General features: G+C 54.7%; 1 protein-coding gene across 2 annotated transcripts; it reads left to right on the top strand.

The window, feature by feature from the left end:
* The first annotated feature begins 5,308 nt into the window (after positions 1–5,308).
* MFGE8 (milk fat globule EGF and factor V/VIII domain containing) lies at positions 5,309–16,117 on the top strand. Of its 2 annotated transcripts, none has more exons than XM_054272651.1 (10): positions 5,309–5,478; positions 8,860–8,985; positions 9,209–9,334; positions 9,828–9,941; positions 10,353–10,534; positions 10,939–11,094; positions 11,967–12,111; positions 12,952–13,136; positions 14,409–14,564; positions 15,218–16,117. In XM_054272651.1, exons 1-10 carry the CDS (start codon positions 5,406–5,408, stop codon positions 15,359–15,361), a joined length of 1,407 nt encoding a protein of 468 aa, XP_054128626.1. In that variant the 5' UTR covers positions 5,309–5,405; the 3' UTR covers positions 15,362–16,117. The 2 variants fall into 2 exon arrangements, with proteins under 2 accessions (XP_054128626.1, XP_054128625.1); XM_054272650.1 differs by having other exon boundaries at positions 5,322–5,478; positions 12,934–13,136.
* Positions 16,118–17,106: the final 989 nt, after the last annotated feature.

The following is a 17,106-nucleotide window of genomic DNA, read 5'->3' as shown; positions in this document are numbered from 1 at the left end:
CGGAGCCCAGTGGGACCGTGGCGATGGCTGTGACAGATGGCTTTCATTGGGGACACACGGCTGCCTTGGAGCTTGTTTTTATTTCCTTCTGAGAGAAGGAGGAGCCATGGGAGAGGAGTAACTGAGTGGCTGAGCCGGCTGTCCTGGACACAGAGCGCGGTGCCAAACGAGCTCTTGCTGCGGTTTCCGCTGCGGCTCCGGAGGCTGCAGCCCAAGGGGCAGGAAGTGGTTGAGAAGGAGCTTCAGCTGGTGTGCTTGCAGTGCAGGATCGATCCCGGATGGGAGAGAGACAGAATCATCAGGGGAAGGCTCTGATGGGCCACGGGATGAGTGGGATGTTTGGCTCTGTGCCAGCACAGGAGCTCCTGCAGCAGCTCCAGTGGAAGGCACCGGTCACCAGGAACTTCCTTCCAGAGCCAAGGTCCTACAGGAGCCAACATCCTGCATCAGTGGTCACCAGCCTCTCCACCTAGGGGCACAAGTGGCTCCAGGTGGCCTCCAAGAGCTGCTTTGGCCTGGGGGGACCAAGGGAATAAGGAGCTGCTTTTGAGGTGTGGTCACCCTGGATTCCCTCACAGGGTCAGGTGTGTTTGTGAGAGAGAGGAAGGTGTGCAGGGAGTGATGCTTTCCTGCTACATCAGCCATGGTTGTGGTTACTGAAGCGTGTTTTAGAAGGCCACAAATATGCTTCTCTCCAGGAAGGAGAGAATCCTAGAGCTGGGGCAGCTCTCCCCTTGCCTGCCAGGTTCTGGGGGATCAGAGCAAGTGGGAGGTATGGAGAGGGTGGGACAGGCAGAGTTCAAACCTTCTCATTATGCTTCGAGATACAGAGATCAAAAGACAACTTTACAAATTATAATAAAGCCTCCACCTGGGCAGAGCCTCTCTCGGCATGGATGGGCGGGAGGGGAGCGTGCACTAATGAGCAAACTGCCTCTTCTCCACCAGCCGGTAGGACAGGTTCTGAGCTCCTGCAAACAAACCCTGTGGTCTAGCTCGTTAGAGTTCATTAGTGTTGTTCCATATTCATACAGCATTAGCGCCATCAGGCCCGTGTTTAATCAGACTGTGAGCTTGCCTTAAGCCCTGCAGGCGTTGGAGGACCTTCCATCAAGCATGTGCCAGAAGCACATGCACCAAATTGGTGCCTTGAGTAAGGAAGGGTCCTGTGAGCTGGTAACAGGGTGAGGATCAGAAACCTGCCACAGAAACCCGGGTTATCAGAGGGACCTGCATAATAAAGCTATCAAGTACACAATTTAGTGCTTTGTGTCAAGGCAGGAGCTTGCAAAGAGCTTCCTGAAAAAGAACAAAAGAGCCATAGTTTATCTTCCTGTGGTATCTGCTCAATGCTCAGGCTGCTTGAAGCTTCCAATCCATCAGGGATTAAGCACCCTGGTGTACCACGGAGAGTGTGCTCGTGTTACAGGTGGGTGCTCCCAAGCAACAGGCTACGGAGGGACTGGGCTGTGCCCCGTCTGTCCTGGGCAGTGCTCTGAGATGAGCACCACAGGGAGCCACCACCACAAAGGGCTTTAATCCTGGCCTGAGGTCGATGCTAATCCATCATCAGTGAGGAGACAGGTATTTCCCAGGGTAATTCCTGCTGCAGCATTTACAAATGACCTTAGGAAGTGGTGCTGTTACCACTGGCTGATGAGGCCATGTGTTAAGAGGCCAAGCCTGCATGTCTAGCTTTTGGATGGACAAAATAAAGGGAGATACGTCCTTCCCTCGAGCCCTTCCAGCCCTTGGTTTCCCATCTGCCAGATGAAGATGAAGGCAACACCTTTTCTGCTGGAGATAAGCATGGATAAATCCTTAAAGACTGCAAAGGATTCAGAGAGGGGGGTTATATAAAGGTGCTTATATTAAGTACCTTACACAGACACACCGGCTCTAAGCTGGGTATAATCTTGTTTATTTAGGTTAGAGCAAAGGACTTGAAGTTAAACTGGCTGGAATCTCATCTGAGCTCCGACAAGATCAGCAGCAGGCAGCAGAGCGAAACCAGGGGATCGTGCTGCCCTTTGCCTTCTTCCTTTCAAATCAGAAAGTTTTAGATATCCTGAAGGGCTCTCAGTAGCCTTATGGAGCTTTCCATGCCCCAAGGATATTCAGTATCTTGGTTTTTTGATTAGTCCTGAAGATTTCTAAACAGCAGCATCCCTAAGTGTACAGCCTGTGTTTAAAGAAGCTATTACCCTTTTGGTGGAGAGGGCAGAGAGTGTGGAAGGCTTTTGTTCCTCAAGAAACTAAACAGAGGAGTCAGGCTACATGCAAGGGTTGTCCCAGCCAGTGGATGTCTTGGGCAGCTGTTGGAAACCTCGTGCTGGTAGGCCAGTGACGCTGGCAGGGGCTGCAGGAGGTTAGAGGTGCTGGCACAAGCCCTTGGTTATCCTGTTAGAGGGATTAGGAGCAGACTGGGGCTTAATCCATTGCTGTGGTGCCACAGATCATTTCTCCTTCCCACTCAGAGTGGCTAACACGTGTGGCAGGATGGGAGGCCTGGTCCCACATGACAGGAAACTTTCCCAGGACCTGTGTTGTGGCCTGAACCACAACTTTGAAGACTTAAAGAGTGGTGTCTGTGAAGGATGAGGGCTACCTCTGTCAGGGATTTTTCTGGGGGCTGTCAAAACTGGGGTGGGAGAGGAAAACCACATTTCAAGGAGTGTTGTGGGAGCATTTTGGGTGGGGAGTCCCTCTGAGGTGTAACAGCTGACTTTTGAGATAGACCTAAGCCAGTGAACTTGTTTACAGAACAGATAGTTGAAACAATAGGAGCTGCTACCCAAAACAAGATGCATTTAAGGGCTGAGCGGGGAGATGGAGGGGCATATTTGCTACCTGATTGCGGTGGGGTGAGGTCCTGTGAGTTTCTAAGAGGGAGTGAGGGAAGGAACCTGAAATTGTGTTGAAATCAAAGCTGTCACTGCACATTCATCAGCCACGAGACGCACCCTGGTCAGTTTTATGGCAGATGGGGGCTTTATGCTTGGGCAAGGGATCACCTGTGCATTGCTCACCTCTCTTGTTCACAGGAAAACACCTTTGTATAAGATGGAAAATAAATAAGATAGCATCAGAGAAATGCAAGGCCCCCATCTTCACCTATTTTCCTCTTTATCACCCCAGCTACGGGAAGTAGGCTATCTGCTATCAGCACAGCTTGGAAAGGGTTATGCACAGCAGAATCTGGCAGATCTCTCTGCAGAAGAAACCAAACCCAGTGGTAAATACTGCAACAGCAAGGCCTAAGTAGTCCCTGCAGAAGGGAGTGAAATTATGCCTGACCTTCGACCTACCCAGCTCTTTCAAGTGGAGCCATCCCTTGCAAAAACTTGGCGGCCGTAGGAGCCTGGGCGTGGTGCTTGCCTGTGGGAGCTGTCTCTGTTCCTCCTTTGTTCCCTGTCCTTGACAGGTTGTTCCTCTCTCTTCTCTGCTGCCCATGTCCAGAGCTTCCCACTGGGACAGCAGAGACACTTCCCAAGTGTGGTTTCTCATGGAATGCCCCTCTCCTCAGCATCGTTCAAAGAGCCACTGGAACTTGCAAGCAGTACTGTCCCTGTGGAGAGCATTGCTCCATCTGGCCTCCACAACTCGCTTCTTAATATCCTTTCCCATGCACGCTCCTAGGACATTGGCATTCATGCCTCTGGGGACAGAAAGAAAACATTTTGCTTTCTGTTTTTAGAGAGGCTGATGCTTTTTCTGCAGCTCCCTCTGGGTCTTGCATTCTCTCTGAGACTAATCCAGGCTGTAGCCCCTCAAAAGGCCGAACAAACACCCTTGTCCTAGTTGCTTGTGCAGAGCCCTGGGAACCTTGCCCTGAGCTCTCCTCCTCCTGACCTTGTTTTCCTCGGAACACCACAGCAGTAATTACCCTGAGGTTGAAGGGTTATTCGAAAGCAAGTCCTGTGTCTTGTGTGCTCCCTCCTTTCCAGCTGTTGTTTCTCCCTACACTGGAGTTAAACTCTACCTGGAGTTTTCCTTGTGTTGTCGCTAATTTAGGGAAACACCAGCAGCGAGGGCGGTGGGTGTGGGTGGGAATACGTGTCCAGTCCCATGTGTTTCTCATTCTCTGGTGCCCTGAGAAGTCACCAGCACAGCAGGGCAGCTGGATCTGCCACTGGGTCTCTCCCTAGGGTGCTGCTCGTGCTCTGGGTGCTCTCATGGGCACTGCATCTGACAAAATCATTAGCTGGGCACTGGAGTGGAGGTGGGAAGACTGGTCAAAGTGCGTGGCATGCAGCTGGACTGCCCAGCTCACAGACGGCTGCAGCTGCGTGGCTGCATTGCCAAAGGCAGGAATGTAGCAACACTCTGCCAGAGTCAACACATAAATATGAGCAGCCCAAGTGTCTGAGGTGGGTTAGTTAATGCTGAAATGGAGGGTTTTGCAAGAAGAGATAAAATCAGCTTCACCTTTAGGAGGAGGAGGGTTTGGAGTGGATTTGCATGACAGGGTCAAATGATCCAGCATTCCTGTCCTGTGCAGTGCCCTTTTCCAAAGAATTTGCTGCTGAATATGGATTTAGCCTGAATATGCTTTAGTCTTCCAGGGCTAAATATGTTTTTGCCTTCCAGGCCAGAGCTCCCCACAGGGCACCAGCTCCTCTCAAGAGCGTGGCTAGGCTTTTCCAGCTCTTGGTGGCCAGGCACAGCTCAAAAAGGAGTTAGTTTGTGGCCAAACCAGTGGAGCTGTGGCGCAGTGCTTTGGACAAAAAGCTGTTATGTCACTCCCAATCCCTTTCACATATTTGCTGGACCTGGCTGCAAGCTGATTTCCTTGATGCCAGTTAGGAGGAACTTGGGAAAACCCCAAGCCTGCCACTGGCATGCTGGATGACACAGGGCACACACAGGGCACTTGTGTTCACTGTCCATCGGAGGGGAAGCCCTCTCCAGCTTTCATCCCACCCAGGGAGAGAAAAGCGGGGTTTATGCTGCAAAACAGCTCTCCCTTTGCCAAGTGCTGGCAGCCCCCAGCACATTCCGGTCCAACTCTGCACCCTGTGCCTGCCAGCCAGGGCCAGGAGCCGTGGGCACTGCCAGGCTCGGCAAGTCCCTCCCGGCCACCCGAGGGACATGGGGTGAGCCAGCGTCCCCCTCGCTGAGCATCACCAGCGTGCCCGTGGTGGCTCTCCCTTGCAGGGACACTTTCGCTGCTTTGTTGCTGTACCCTCCGTGCTGCTGCACGCTGGGGCCGCGGACCCTCGGCCGGGCTGTCCCGGGCCGGTCCCGCCCCGGGGGCGGGCGGCGGAGCACGTGGGGCCGCGCCGGGCCGGGCTGAGTCACTGCCCGCCCCGAGCCCGCGGCGCAGCCGAGCCGAGCGGAGCCGAGCACAGCGGAGCGGCTCGGGGGGAGCGCACGGCACGGCACGGCACGGCTCGGGACGCAACATGAGCGCGGCGAGCTTGTTTCGGGCGCTGCTCGCCGTGGCGGTGGCGTTCCCGCTGCTGCTGGTCGTGTCCGGTGAGTGACGGGGATCAGGAGTGCCGGGAACCGGGGCTCAGGGGATGCGGGGTGCAGGGAAACCTGGGTGCCAGGCAGGCTGGAATACTGTGGATCCGGAGCGGTGGGGATTTGGAGTGCAGGGCTGTTCGGTGTGCAGGGGTTCCGGGTTGCGGGGCAGGCAGAGTGCAGGGAATCTGGAGTGCAGGGTTGCCTGGTGTGCAGGGGATCCGCGGTGCAGGAGAGGATGAGTTTCGGGGGATCCAGAGTACAGGGGAGCCCGGAATGCCGGGGATGTGGAGGGCAAGGGATCCGGGGCGCAGGGGGTGTCCGGGGTGTAGGGGGTGTGTGCAGGGAAACCCGAGATGCCAGGGATCGGCGGTGCCAGGGATCCGGGAGGTGCAGCGAGAGGAGCTGGGGATGCAGGGTGAGCGGGTCCAGGGGTGGGACAGCGTGCAGCCCCACGGCTGCTTCTGCTGCTGCTGCCGGAGCGGGGATCGCGGGTCCCCGGCCCCGTCCCTTCTCCGGAGGCGGGAGTCTCTGAGCCGGGCTGTCCTGTGCTTGCAGGCTCAGATAACCGTGCTCGCAATGTAAACAGCGTCCCTGGGACCGCCTGGTACGCGCCCAGCTGGCCTGGCCAGGGCAGCCCCGGGGAGCAGCAGCTTCATCATAACCCCGTGGGTCATGCCTGGGGCGCTTGGCTCTCAAAGGGATGGATGAGACCAGGGAAAAGGGGAGCAAAGCCTAAGTGGAGGCTCCAGGTCAGGGACAAAGGGCAGCAGGAGGGGGTGAGAAAGGCCTTGTTTATGTTTGCTCTCCCTGCATGGTTGAGGTGCCCTTTTTGCCCTCTCAAGACCTGACTTCCCCCAGCCTCGCTGGGATGAGCTGTCCCAGTATTTGGAGGATGTTATTTTTGCCTCCCAGCCAGCCTGTGGGTTCATATAAGCAAACATTTCCAAAAGCGGTGGTTGATCTTTGTTGCCTTGGTTCCTGAGTGTTCAGCCTGTGACAGCTCTGTCCTTGACTGGAGAAAAATGTGTATGTGGAGGATGGAGATGCTGAACAGCTCTGAAACCAGGCCTGAAACAGCCCAGAAACAGGAGCATCCAAAACTGCTTGCTACAGTGGAAAAAGTGACCTGTGTGCCTCACTGCTAGGCAGGGGGCTGGCTACCAACACCCACTCTGTAAGGGATTATTCCTGGGAGGGGATAAAAGGGAGTCCAGTTACTTGCAATAACTGAAGTGCAAAACTTGGACCCTTCCTGCTGCAACCCTGGGAGGAGACCTTGCTGCTTTGCTGCTGTGTCACACCCCAGACACTCCTGTCCTGGGGGTTGCACTGATGCTGGGGAGCATCATTGTGCCTGGGGAAGCAGTTGTGTCCCACTGTTAAACAAAAGTAGCTCAGTCTGTGTGGCCTTGACGGGCTGCTGGGAGAGATCCGTGGGATGGTTGGGTGGATGTGCCCAAGACCTGCGGAGGGGTGGAGGGGCGTGGAGCAAAGGCATCCCCACTATCAGCAGGAGCCCTCTCCTCCCCTGCTGTAGCTCATGGCAGCGCATTGATGGAGCATGAGGTCATGCAGAACAGGCTGGGCAGCACAGGCAGTGATTTGAACTGGTGCCCAAGTTTTTCTGCCTCCTGAGGCTGGGCTAAGGGAGCTGCAGCATCCTTATGGAAACCTCCACCTGATGCTGGAGGTTGCTGCCTGCCACCAGTGTGTTCCCTACACATGTGGAGTGTCAGGAAGAGTAGGATTAACTCGAAGGAGTCCTGCTATTAAAGGACTAATGAGTAGGAGCTCACTGAGTAGTAGCTTAGGCAAATGAGACCTGCGTTGTTTGGTGTTCGTCTGGGCAGTGAGCCCACAGCTCATCAACTTCCACCTTCTCCAGGTCATGGAGGCAGTGAAGGGTTATTCCTAGGTCTCCACCTGGGTTCAGCCCTTGTTCTGGCTTCTGCAGGGTAGCAGAGAAATGCCTGGCGTCAAGGGATGTGCTGTCCTGTTTGACGAGGAGTTACTGAGGCTTTCAACCAGTCCTGTGGAAATCTGGTCTAGGTTTGTGGAATGTTGCTGCCTTGCAGCTTTTAGGCAGAATAAATTGAGGGTGGGAGGAATTTCAGCCCAGCTTTTGCAATCTGATTCAGCCCAGCAATGGAGCGTAGAAGGTTGGAGGGTGCAGTGGGTTGACATCATTCATTTCCCTCCTCAACAGGACAGGGTGGGGAAAAGAAGGAAAATATCCAGAGTGGGTCCTTCCCATAGGCTGCAGTTATTCATTAACTGCTCTGGTGTGGGTCCTTTCCATGAGATACAGCCCATGAGGAGGAGACTGCTCCAGCCTGGAGCTGTCTGTGGGCTGCAGTGTGGATATCTGCTCCCTGTGTCCTCCACAGGCTTCAGGGAGACAGGTCTCCTCCATGGGCTGCAGTAGAATCCCTGCTCCTCCACCTTGATCACTTCCTTTCCCTCCTCATTCTCTGCCGGGGGTGTTTGCAGGGCTGTTTCTCTTGCATTTTTCTCACTCCTCTTCTACAGCTGCTGCACAGTGTTTTTTACTTTATCTTGGATATATTATCACAGAAGCTGTGCTGGTGATGGGCACCAGCTTTGAGCAGCAGAGGGTCTGTTTTGGCATTGGCTGGACTGGCTGTCTCCAGCGTGTCTCCTGTTGTCCTCTTGCTGAGCCACCTTTGCAGTGCCCTGCCACCACAACCTTGTCACTTAAACCCTACACCGTGGCAGATGCTGGGGATGGATGAACAGGCAGGGAAGATGCTGCAGCCCCACCAGCTCCCTCAGGGAGCCAGGGCTGCCTTGTGGGAGCTGCTCAGAGAGTGATGGAGGTCTGGCAGGCGTCCTGCAGAGATGGACCTTGTGCTTCCTCCCTTCCTGACTCCAGCATCTGGGAACTGAGGAATGCGAGCTCCCCCTACAATGATTTTTCTTTTTGGTGTTCTTACAAGTACAAACTTACATTAGCAAACCCCAGCAACAGCACCAGCCCCATTCCCTTGAATCATTCCGTCCTTCTCATGCCTGAGCGAGCCCCAGCCTGGCCACTCACATTTTCCAGTCAAGTGTCAAAAACATTTAATGCACCAAAACCTGGGTTTCCCCTGTTTTCACTTTGTCATATAGTGTCTGTCCAACCTCTTTTTTAATGTGCCAGCACAAGGCAGGTCCTTGCTGCTGGTTATGCTCCCAGTCTCAACCATTGCATTTGAATGCCAGCAGCCCTGTGCAAGGTCCAGCAGCCTGTCCCTGCCAGGCTCCCTTCCCTGTGGGGTTTGCAGCAGAGCAGTTCCTTTGTTGGGCTGGGATGCCTTTGTGTGCGTGGGGCTCTGGTGGATGGCTGCCTTAGGGATGGCTTACAGTGACACCTGGCTTTACTTCCAGGTGACTTCTGTGACGTGAACCACTGTCAGAATGGGGGCACCTGCCTGACTGGGATTAATGAGGCCCCCTTCTTCTGCATCTGCCCTGAGGGTTATGTTGGGATTGACTGCAATGAGACAGAGAAAGGTGAGGAGCTGACCCTTTCCCAGGTGCTCCCCTTGTCCTGGCCCTGCACCACTGGTGTTCAGCCCTTCTGATGGCTGATGGACACACAGAGCACAGATCTGAGTAGGGATATGGTGACGGAATGAACTTGGGGGCAATGCAATGGCTGTGGGGAGTAGAAACCCACTGGATGCTCTTATTTTCCACCTGTGCTTGTATTACAGTTGTTTTTCCCCTTCCCCAGGGCCCTGCCACCCCAATCCTTGCCACAACAATGGTGAGTGCCAGCTAGTCCCAAACCGGGGCGACGTCTTCACTGACTACATCTGCAAGTGCCCTGCGGGGTACGATGGGGTGCACTGCCAGAACAGTGAGTACAGCAGGGGACAGGCAGGGGAGCCTTGTCCACTGACAGCTTGGGGACCCCTGGGGTGACAGCTCGGGGCTGTGAGCAGCTGTGACTGCGTGGGGCACCAGGCTTACAGGGATCATGGGCTGGTTTGGAGCTTGCAAGGTGGAGGGAAGGACCATGGTGTGGGGTGGGTTATGTCTGAACCTTGCTCTGCATCACTGGAGGGGCTTGGTGTCTCAACTGATAACACAAGGGGTGCCTCAAGGCTCAGTCTGCTCCATGCAGGCTCCCAGCCTTGATGTGACTGTGTGTCCTGCATGGCTGCACTCTGTGGGGACACAGCATAGACAGATCCTTGGGTTAGAGCTTCAACCTGTGCCACCCTCTCTTCAGAGACCCTGCCATGGTTCAGGGGATGCCTCCCCCTGTTCTTGTTGCACTGAATGAGGGGGTCTCCTCTCTGGAACTGGTTTTGGGATTGCCTCCTCAGGTCCTCCTCTCTCTCTCCCAGACAAGAACGAGTGCTCCTCCCAGCCTTGCAAAAATGGAGGCACCTGCCTGGACCTGGATGGTGACTACACCTGCAAGTGTCCTTCTCCATTCCTGGGCAAGACCTGCCACAGCCGTAAGTCTTTGGCACCAGCTGTACTGAATTCCCTTTCCCTCGTGTTCCCCACTGTCTGTCCCTCATTGCCAGGAGGGATCTCACCAGCTGGTTTAGGGGATTGGGAGGGCAGCTGTGGCTGTCCTTGATGCCAGCAGGCCTGGTCCTAATGGAGGGAACATCCTTAGGAATTTCTCCTCTCTGGAGTACCCCAGGAAGGTCCTTTCTCCTCCAGACCTGTGTGCTGTGAGGGGGACTGATGGATGGTGTGGTTTTGGCTGAGGGATGAAGAGGAGAGGACACCTTGGGGACAGCCAGGCACTAGGGCTAGCCTCCCTCTCCTGTTCTGCCTCCAAACAAGAAACATATGACCCCTAGTTCTGCTCCCTGGTTACTGTCTCTCTTGGATCCTGATCTCCCCTCTGCCCCCAGGCTGTGCTGTTCTCCTGGGCATGGAAGGAGGAGCCATCTCTGACGCCCAGCTCTCAGCATCCTCTGTCTATTACGGCTTCCTTGGCCTCCAGCGCTGGGGCCCAGAGCTCGCCCGCCTCAACAACCACGGCATTGTCAACGCCTGGACGTCCAGCAACTATGACAAGAGCCCCTGGATCCAGGTACCTGTGGCAGGAATGGAATGCCAGCACAGAGAGCAGCCCAGCAGCCATGGCTGGTCTTGCAGTGCTACTGTTATGCGATTTCATTGCTCCTGGTGGCAAGTGTGGGGCTAAATTGCTGCATCAAGCTGCCACCCAGGGGTATCTTGGGATGTGCCTGGAGGAGGCAAATCCTTTGGAGGAAGATGGGACATGGGTTGATGATCCCCCTTGCTCTGCCCACCTTGGGATGCAAGGCTGGAGGGATTGGAGTGCTTCCTCCCTAAGGGAGTTCCAGCACCATGGGCAGCCCCTTTCCTTGTCCCAGTGCTCACCCTCCCACCCAGACTTGGTGGTCCTGGTGGGTGCAAGGGTTATGCAGGCCATCCTCACTGCACCCCACTCATCCTCTTCTCCCTCCCCAGGCCAACCTGCTGCGGAAGATGCGGCTGACCGGGATCATCACGCAGGGCGCGCGCCGCGTGGGGCAGCAGGAGTTTGTGCGCGCCTACAAAGTCGCCTACAGCCTGGATGGGAGGGAGTTCACCTTCTTCAAGGATGAGAAAAAGGATGTGGACAAGGTGGGCTGCGATGCTGTGTGCAGGGGATGTCCCAGCTGCCCCCATCCAGCGGTGCTGTGGGTGCTGGAGTGGCTGGGAGCTGCATCCCTGTGTGTGGGAAAGTGCTCCTGACCTGGGGCAAAGCTGCGTTGGGATGGGAACTCTGCTAGCAGGGAGATGGCACAGGCAGTTCCAGTGCCAAGCAATACTCCCTGCCTCTGTTTAATTGACCATAATAAGCATAACCAAAGAAGCAGCACTGCCTGATTTAGGTCATTCAGATATTATCTTTATCACTGACACCCTGTGGGAACTGGGCTTGGTCTGGGAGTGCTACTGAGCAGCTTGGGTAGCTCGATGATGTATCTGCAGCAAGCACCAGCTGACAGTGTGTCTCAAAGTGGGAATACTTGTAGATTGCCTACTCTCCACTTGCATTTCTTTATGGCAAGTGTCTCCTGCTGGCTTTCTGAGCATTCAGGGAATGGTTGGAAGTATCTGGTTTGCTTTAAAAAAAATAGAAAAATTCCTCTTGTTTCTGCAGCAGTGGAAAAAGTGTGTGAAAGGCAATTTGATTCTATTTATTATACTAAAAAGGAAGAAGTGAGCCACCTCTCTGCTTGTCATGATTTGAGGAGCATTGTGGCGGTGGGAGTGGGCGTTGCTGCATGTGTGGCTCTGTGGGGGTGAGGATGAAGCAGGGAATGTTGCGAAGCTCTGTTGGGAGTGTTGGAGCTCCTCCAAGGTCCTGCACTGTTCCAGGGTGCAAAAACAGAGCCCAGCTTCCCCCTCTTTTGCCATTGGCAGTGCCAAGATCTCTCTGTCTGCCCTGCAAGGGATTTGCTGCAGGGCACTGTGAGAGATGGAGCACTGAGCCCTGCTCACTGTTGCAGGTTTTTGAGGGGAACATGGACTATGGCACCATGAGGACCAACATGTTCAACCCTCCCATCACAGCCCAGTTCATCCGCATCTACCCCGTGATGTGCCGCCGCGCCTGCACGCTGCGCTTCGAGCTCATCGGCTGCGAGATGAACGGTAAATGCCAGAGCTGTCCCCTCCTGGGGCTGCAGGGCAGGGGGTGACACGGGGCAGGGCAGCACCCCTTGGCCTGCTTCTGGTCCCTCAGGGCAGGGGGTTTGTCAGTGCTTGCTTTTCCTCATGCTGGTGCCTGGGAATACCAGGGGTGCGTTTGGGGACCGCAAGGCGTTAATCCCATCGGCTCAGCCAGCTCGAGCTGCATTCTCACCCTGCTAACACCTTCCCCAGGCAGGAGTTTTTACTGTGCCCCCTCCCTGTCTGAGCTGTGAACCCACTGCTTTTCCTGCTGGAGAGCTTGAAAAGCAGCAGAGGATCAAAGTCCTCTGGGAAATGTAAGCGATCATCAGCCTGAGCCTTTTCCCTGTGCCTCCTGCGTTCCTGCCCTGCAGCACATCCCTGGGAACTGAGTGGGACTCGCCTGTCGGTGTGGGAGTGGGATCTTGTGGGGGCTTGGGTCCTGTCCCTCTGCTGCGTGGGTGTGGTGCCATCCGTGCTTTTGGCTGGGGATATCTCTGCGTTGCTCTTTCCACATCCTTCTCTGCTTCCTGCCAAAGCTTTCTGTATTCCAGGGCTGGGCTGGGCTATGGGGACATCTACTCATCCCTGCAGCAGGAGGCACTGTGAGCCAGGGAATAGCTGGGAGCTAAAAATCCCGGGAAAAGACCGCCCTGCTCATCTGCTGAGCATTTCCCTGCCCGGCCCTGGTGCCGCTCTGGGCAGTGGAATGAGAATGTGGGGATGGCTTCTGACAGGTCTGCGGGGTTGTGCTTGCAGTTGTCTCTTTCCTTTTCACTGCCTGTGTAAACTGTTGTGTTACAGTGTATTTCAACACGGCAGGTTGCTCGGAGCCCCTGGGCATGAAATCCCGCCTCATCTCCGACCAGCAGATCACAGCCTCCAGCGCCTTCAAGACCTGGGGCATCGATGCCTTTACCTGGCACCCTCATTACGCTCGCCTGGACATGACGGGCAAAACCAACGCGTGGACAGCCCTGAACAACGACCAGTCCGAGTGGCTGCAGGTGGGTCTGTGGTCTCTGTAACCTGATATCTCCTCACCAGCTCCTCAGCTGTGCCCAGGGCTGCCTCCTGTTTCAGGGGAGCTGAACAGCTGGGTTGGTGTGACCAGAGCCTTGTTGTGGGTCACAAAGTCCAGCAATGCTCTCCCCTGAGCAGGAATCACAGGGGCAGGTCAGGATGGGACCACAGCCACCGGTTTTAACAGCAGTCCTGGAGCTCTGGTTGAGAATCAGCCCAAAGGAACAAGGTGGTGCCATATCTGCACCTTCTTGTGGGGTGCATCAAGCCTGCAGCACCCCAGTTCTGTCTCATCCCCTGAGGAAATGCCATCCCAGCCTGGAGTGTCAATTCCAATACACTCTGGCTGCCCAGAACACCATGTTTCTGTTTTGCAGGAAGAAATCAGACTTGCTTTTCTCTTCTCAGTCTGGAATAGAAACAAATAGTTTTGAAATTTCCTTCTCAGTTTCCCTTGCTTCCCTGTTTTTGTACTTTTCACATGATTCCATGACATAATAGGACAAAGCAGTTTAGATATTTGTCCCGCTTTTTATTTGGGAAATGATTAAAAGCAGCTGTCTCAGGACTCTAAATAAACCAGCTTATCGAGACATTGGCTGATGACAGGGTCAGGATGACACGCTGAGCTGGGCTATTGCACCACAGGCTGCCTGTTTGTATATATGTGCATAGATTTACATGTGCACTCAGGATTTATGTGTGTTGTATCACTGGAATTGCCCTCCATGAGCATGAAAACAGAGCTAAATTAATGAATGAGGCTTTCAGCTCCTTTGGTGGTTTACCCTGTACCGTGCCAGCAGCAGTAAACACAGTGTGGCAGAGTAAAGAGAATAGAAACCGTCTCGCTTAGAACCCAAATGTCAGATTGTGTTCAACTGCATATTTTCTCAGCCAGAATTACTTTTCAGTGGAAATGCATTTCCTTTGTGAATCCTGTATTTTTTTTTGAGTTGAGATTTTTTGCTGTCCTTCCCACACTGGTGTTTCCGGCACAAAATGTGGAGGTGGCAAGGGAGCTGAGATGGGTTTGTGCCCGCTTCTGGTTGCTTTGAGTGATGCCGTGAGTGTTGAAGGATGAAATATTTCACAGTCATGTTTTATGATTTGTGTGGCATGGGGGTCAAGTGGTGTTTTCTCCATTCTTGACCCCTGGGGGCCAGCTCTTCCTGGCTGCCTCTGGAGCATGAAGGGTGCTGTAGGCTGGGAGCACTGCTCCTGCAAGGAGCTCTGACAAGCCTTGTCTCTGCCAGATTGACCTCCGGGACCAGAAGAAGGTGACAGGCATCATCACTCAAGGAGCCCGTGACTTTGGGCATATCCAGTATGTGGCAGCGTACAAGGTGGCCTACAGTGACAATGGCACGTCCTGGACCCTGTACAGGGATGCCCAGACAAACAGCACCAAGGTGAGTGTGAGGAGGGCAAGGTATGCCAGGCAAGGTATCCCAGGGCTCAGGCATGCCATGGTGGTGGTGTTCACAGGAATGAGGGAAGAGACGAGGATCTGACTCTGTGTTTCACAAGGCTTGATTTATTATTTTATAATATATATTATATTAAAACTATACTAAAAACAAAAAAGAAAATATTTCATCAGAAAGCTAGCTAAGAATAAAAAAAGAAAAAAATGATAACAAAAGCTTGCATCTCAGACACAAAGTCCAAACTAGCTGATTGTGATTGGCTATTAATTAAAAACAACTACATAAGACCAACCACAGATGCACCTGTTGCATTCCACAACAGCAAATAATTACTGTTTACATTTTGTTCTTGAGGCTTTTCAGCTTTTCAAGAGAAAAAATCCTAAGGAAAGGATTTTTCATAAAATGTGTCTGTGACATGCCATGGTGGGGAGGGGCAGAGGTCACAGAATCACAAAAATATGCTGAGTTGGAAGGTACCCACAGGGGTCATTGAGTCCAACTCCTGGCCCTGCACAGGGCACCCCAAGAGTCACACCATGTGGCTGAGAAAGGCTTCTTGAACTCTGTCACTGAGTGCTGTCACCGCTGCCCTGGGGTCCTGGCAGCCCTGATAACCCACCTTTCTCCTCTAGATCTTCCATGGCAACAGTGACAACTACTCACACAAGAAGAACGTGTTCGACGTGCCCTTCTACGCCCGCTATGTGCGCATCCTGCCCGTGGCCTGGCACAACCGCATCACCCTGCGCGTGGAGCTGCTGGGCTGCGATGAGTAGGCACGGGGAACAAGGACGGGGCTGCTCTTCCCCGCTGCCCAGCCTGCACCCTGCCTGCCCTGCCCACTCCTGCTCTGCCCTCACACCCCCCTCTCCACGTCCCCACACTCAGGAGGCGGCCAAGAGGGCTGCCCTGCCCCGCGGTGGTGCTGGGGCTGCAGCACTGCACTTTACGGGGCCCTTGCAGGTGGGATGTGGGGATGGCTCCTGCCCTCTTGCTGCTCCAGCCAGGGCTGAGACCCCCTCCTGCAACTGGGGCTTTCTTGGGGACACCATCCTGCAAATGAGGCCTTGCTGGGGGGCCCTGTCCTGCAACCAGGGCTTGGCTTTATCTTCTCAGCTAAGCCTGGGGACAAGTTTTCTCCTTCTTGCTTCTGCTTCCAGCAGAGAGGCTACAGCCAGTGGCAGTCCCTTGCCTGAGCTGTGTCTTGGGGCTCAGCAGTTTTCAGAGTCTTAGGGCAGGCTCCCCTGGCTTGCAGCCTCCAATGTCCCTCCTGCTCCCTGCTTGTCTGCAAGCAGGGGCTGTGAAAATCCTCTGATAAATCTCAGCTGTTGTCCCCTGCCCATTTTGCCAGGCCCTGAGTCTCCTTGCCTGCAATGTCAGCACCACATAGTGCGAGTGGAGTGATGAGACAGCTCCTGTCGAGAGGCACCAGATCCCCACTGGTGGTGGCTCTACCTGCTGGGCACTCTGGCAGGCACCACAGTGGGCATTTTGGTGGGCACTGCCTATTCCCCTTTCTGGGATGCCAGCTCCACCAGCCTCCCAGTCTCAGCAGTGCCATCATCCCCAGCTTACTGCAGTTTGGCATGCCTGGCCATCCCTTGTCCTCAGAGCCCAGTGGTGACCAGGGGGACTGTGATCTGGTAGTGGGGAGAGTTGGTTTGTAGCCAGAAGGATGCAAAGAAAAGATAGGAAGAGTGGTAATTAAACCACCCAAAGGCAGTGGGCCAGTGGGCAGAGGGCTGTGCCATGACCCTTTTTGTAACCTGATTTTTTTCCCTTTACATGGGGTGGAGGGGAGCCTCTTGCAATGCTCGAGCCCTCGGGATTAGCAGCAGGAGATGAGTGAGTCCCAGGTGGGAGCACGGGCAGGCTGTCCTGGGCTGGCAGCGATGCTTCCCCTGCCTGCTGGGATGTTCACAGCCGTGGGGCTGGGCTGGCAGTGGGTTTGCTTTGGCAAGGGCTGAGGGAGCCTGAGTGGGATGGCAGCGATGGCCCCACTCTGGGGTGTCTCTGACAGTATTAAAACCAGCTGAAACTTTTGGGGGTGTTGGCTTGTCTGATCTGTGCCTCCCCAAAGTCCATCTCCCAAAGCCTGGTCTGGTGATCCTCCAGGATTCCCTCTGAGCCCCTCCACTCATCCACCCTTCGGGGTGCCAGCTGCTGTGCTGGCCCTGCACCTCTCTGCCTTCACAGACCCTCCTAGCTCCCTTCCCTGCCTGAAAAACAGGGTATCTCAGGGCTTTGTGTGCATCTTTCCCACCGTCTCCACCCTGTCGCAGCTGCTGGAGTCTGCTCGCAGCTGGCCAGGCGCGGCGGGATGGGACCTGGGGAGGGGAAGCCTCTATCAGCACCCACACCCTGTGTCTCCTCCTTTGGCTTTGATACTGGAGCAAATCCCCCAGCTTGGAGCTAGATCGGCTCTTACACCCAGGCACGCTCCCAGGGCTGGAGGGAGCTGTGAATTTTGCAAGAGCTGCCTGTGGGGATGTTCCCAACAGAGCCCGCTTGGGGAGGGCTG

Source organism: Melozone crissalis, unplaced genomic scaffold (genome assembly GCF_028551555.1).
Source record: "Melozone crissalis strain CALT ecotype California unplaced genomic scaffold, PUWL_Pcris_2 ptg000014l_1, whole genome shotgun sequence".
NCBI classification, from domain to species: Eukaryota; Metazoa; Chordata; class Aves; order Passeriformes; family Passerellidae; genus Melozone; species Melozone crissalis.
This window is presented reverse-complemented; position numbering and strand designations above follow the sequence as displayed.

What these genes read in the sequence shown, in the direction of transcription:
- MFGE8 (XM_054272650.1), top strand. Translation starts at nt 5,406, where the DNA reads ATGAGCGCGGCGAGCTTGTTTCGGGCGCTGCTCGCCGTGGCGGTGGCG. An exon ending in AGAAAAAGGATGTGGACAAG is followed by an intron (nt 11,095 to 11,966) that starts GTGGGCTGCGAT and finishes TCACTGTTGCAG; the next exon opens with GTTTTTGAGGGGAACATGGA. An exon ending in ACCAGTCCGAGTGGCTGCAG is followed by an intron (nt 13,137 to 14,408) that starts GTGGGTCTGTGG and finishes TGTCTCTGCCAG; the next exon opens with ATTGACCTCCGGGACCAGAA.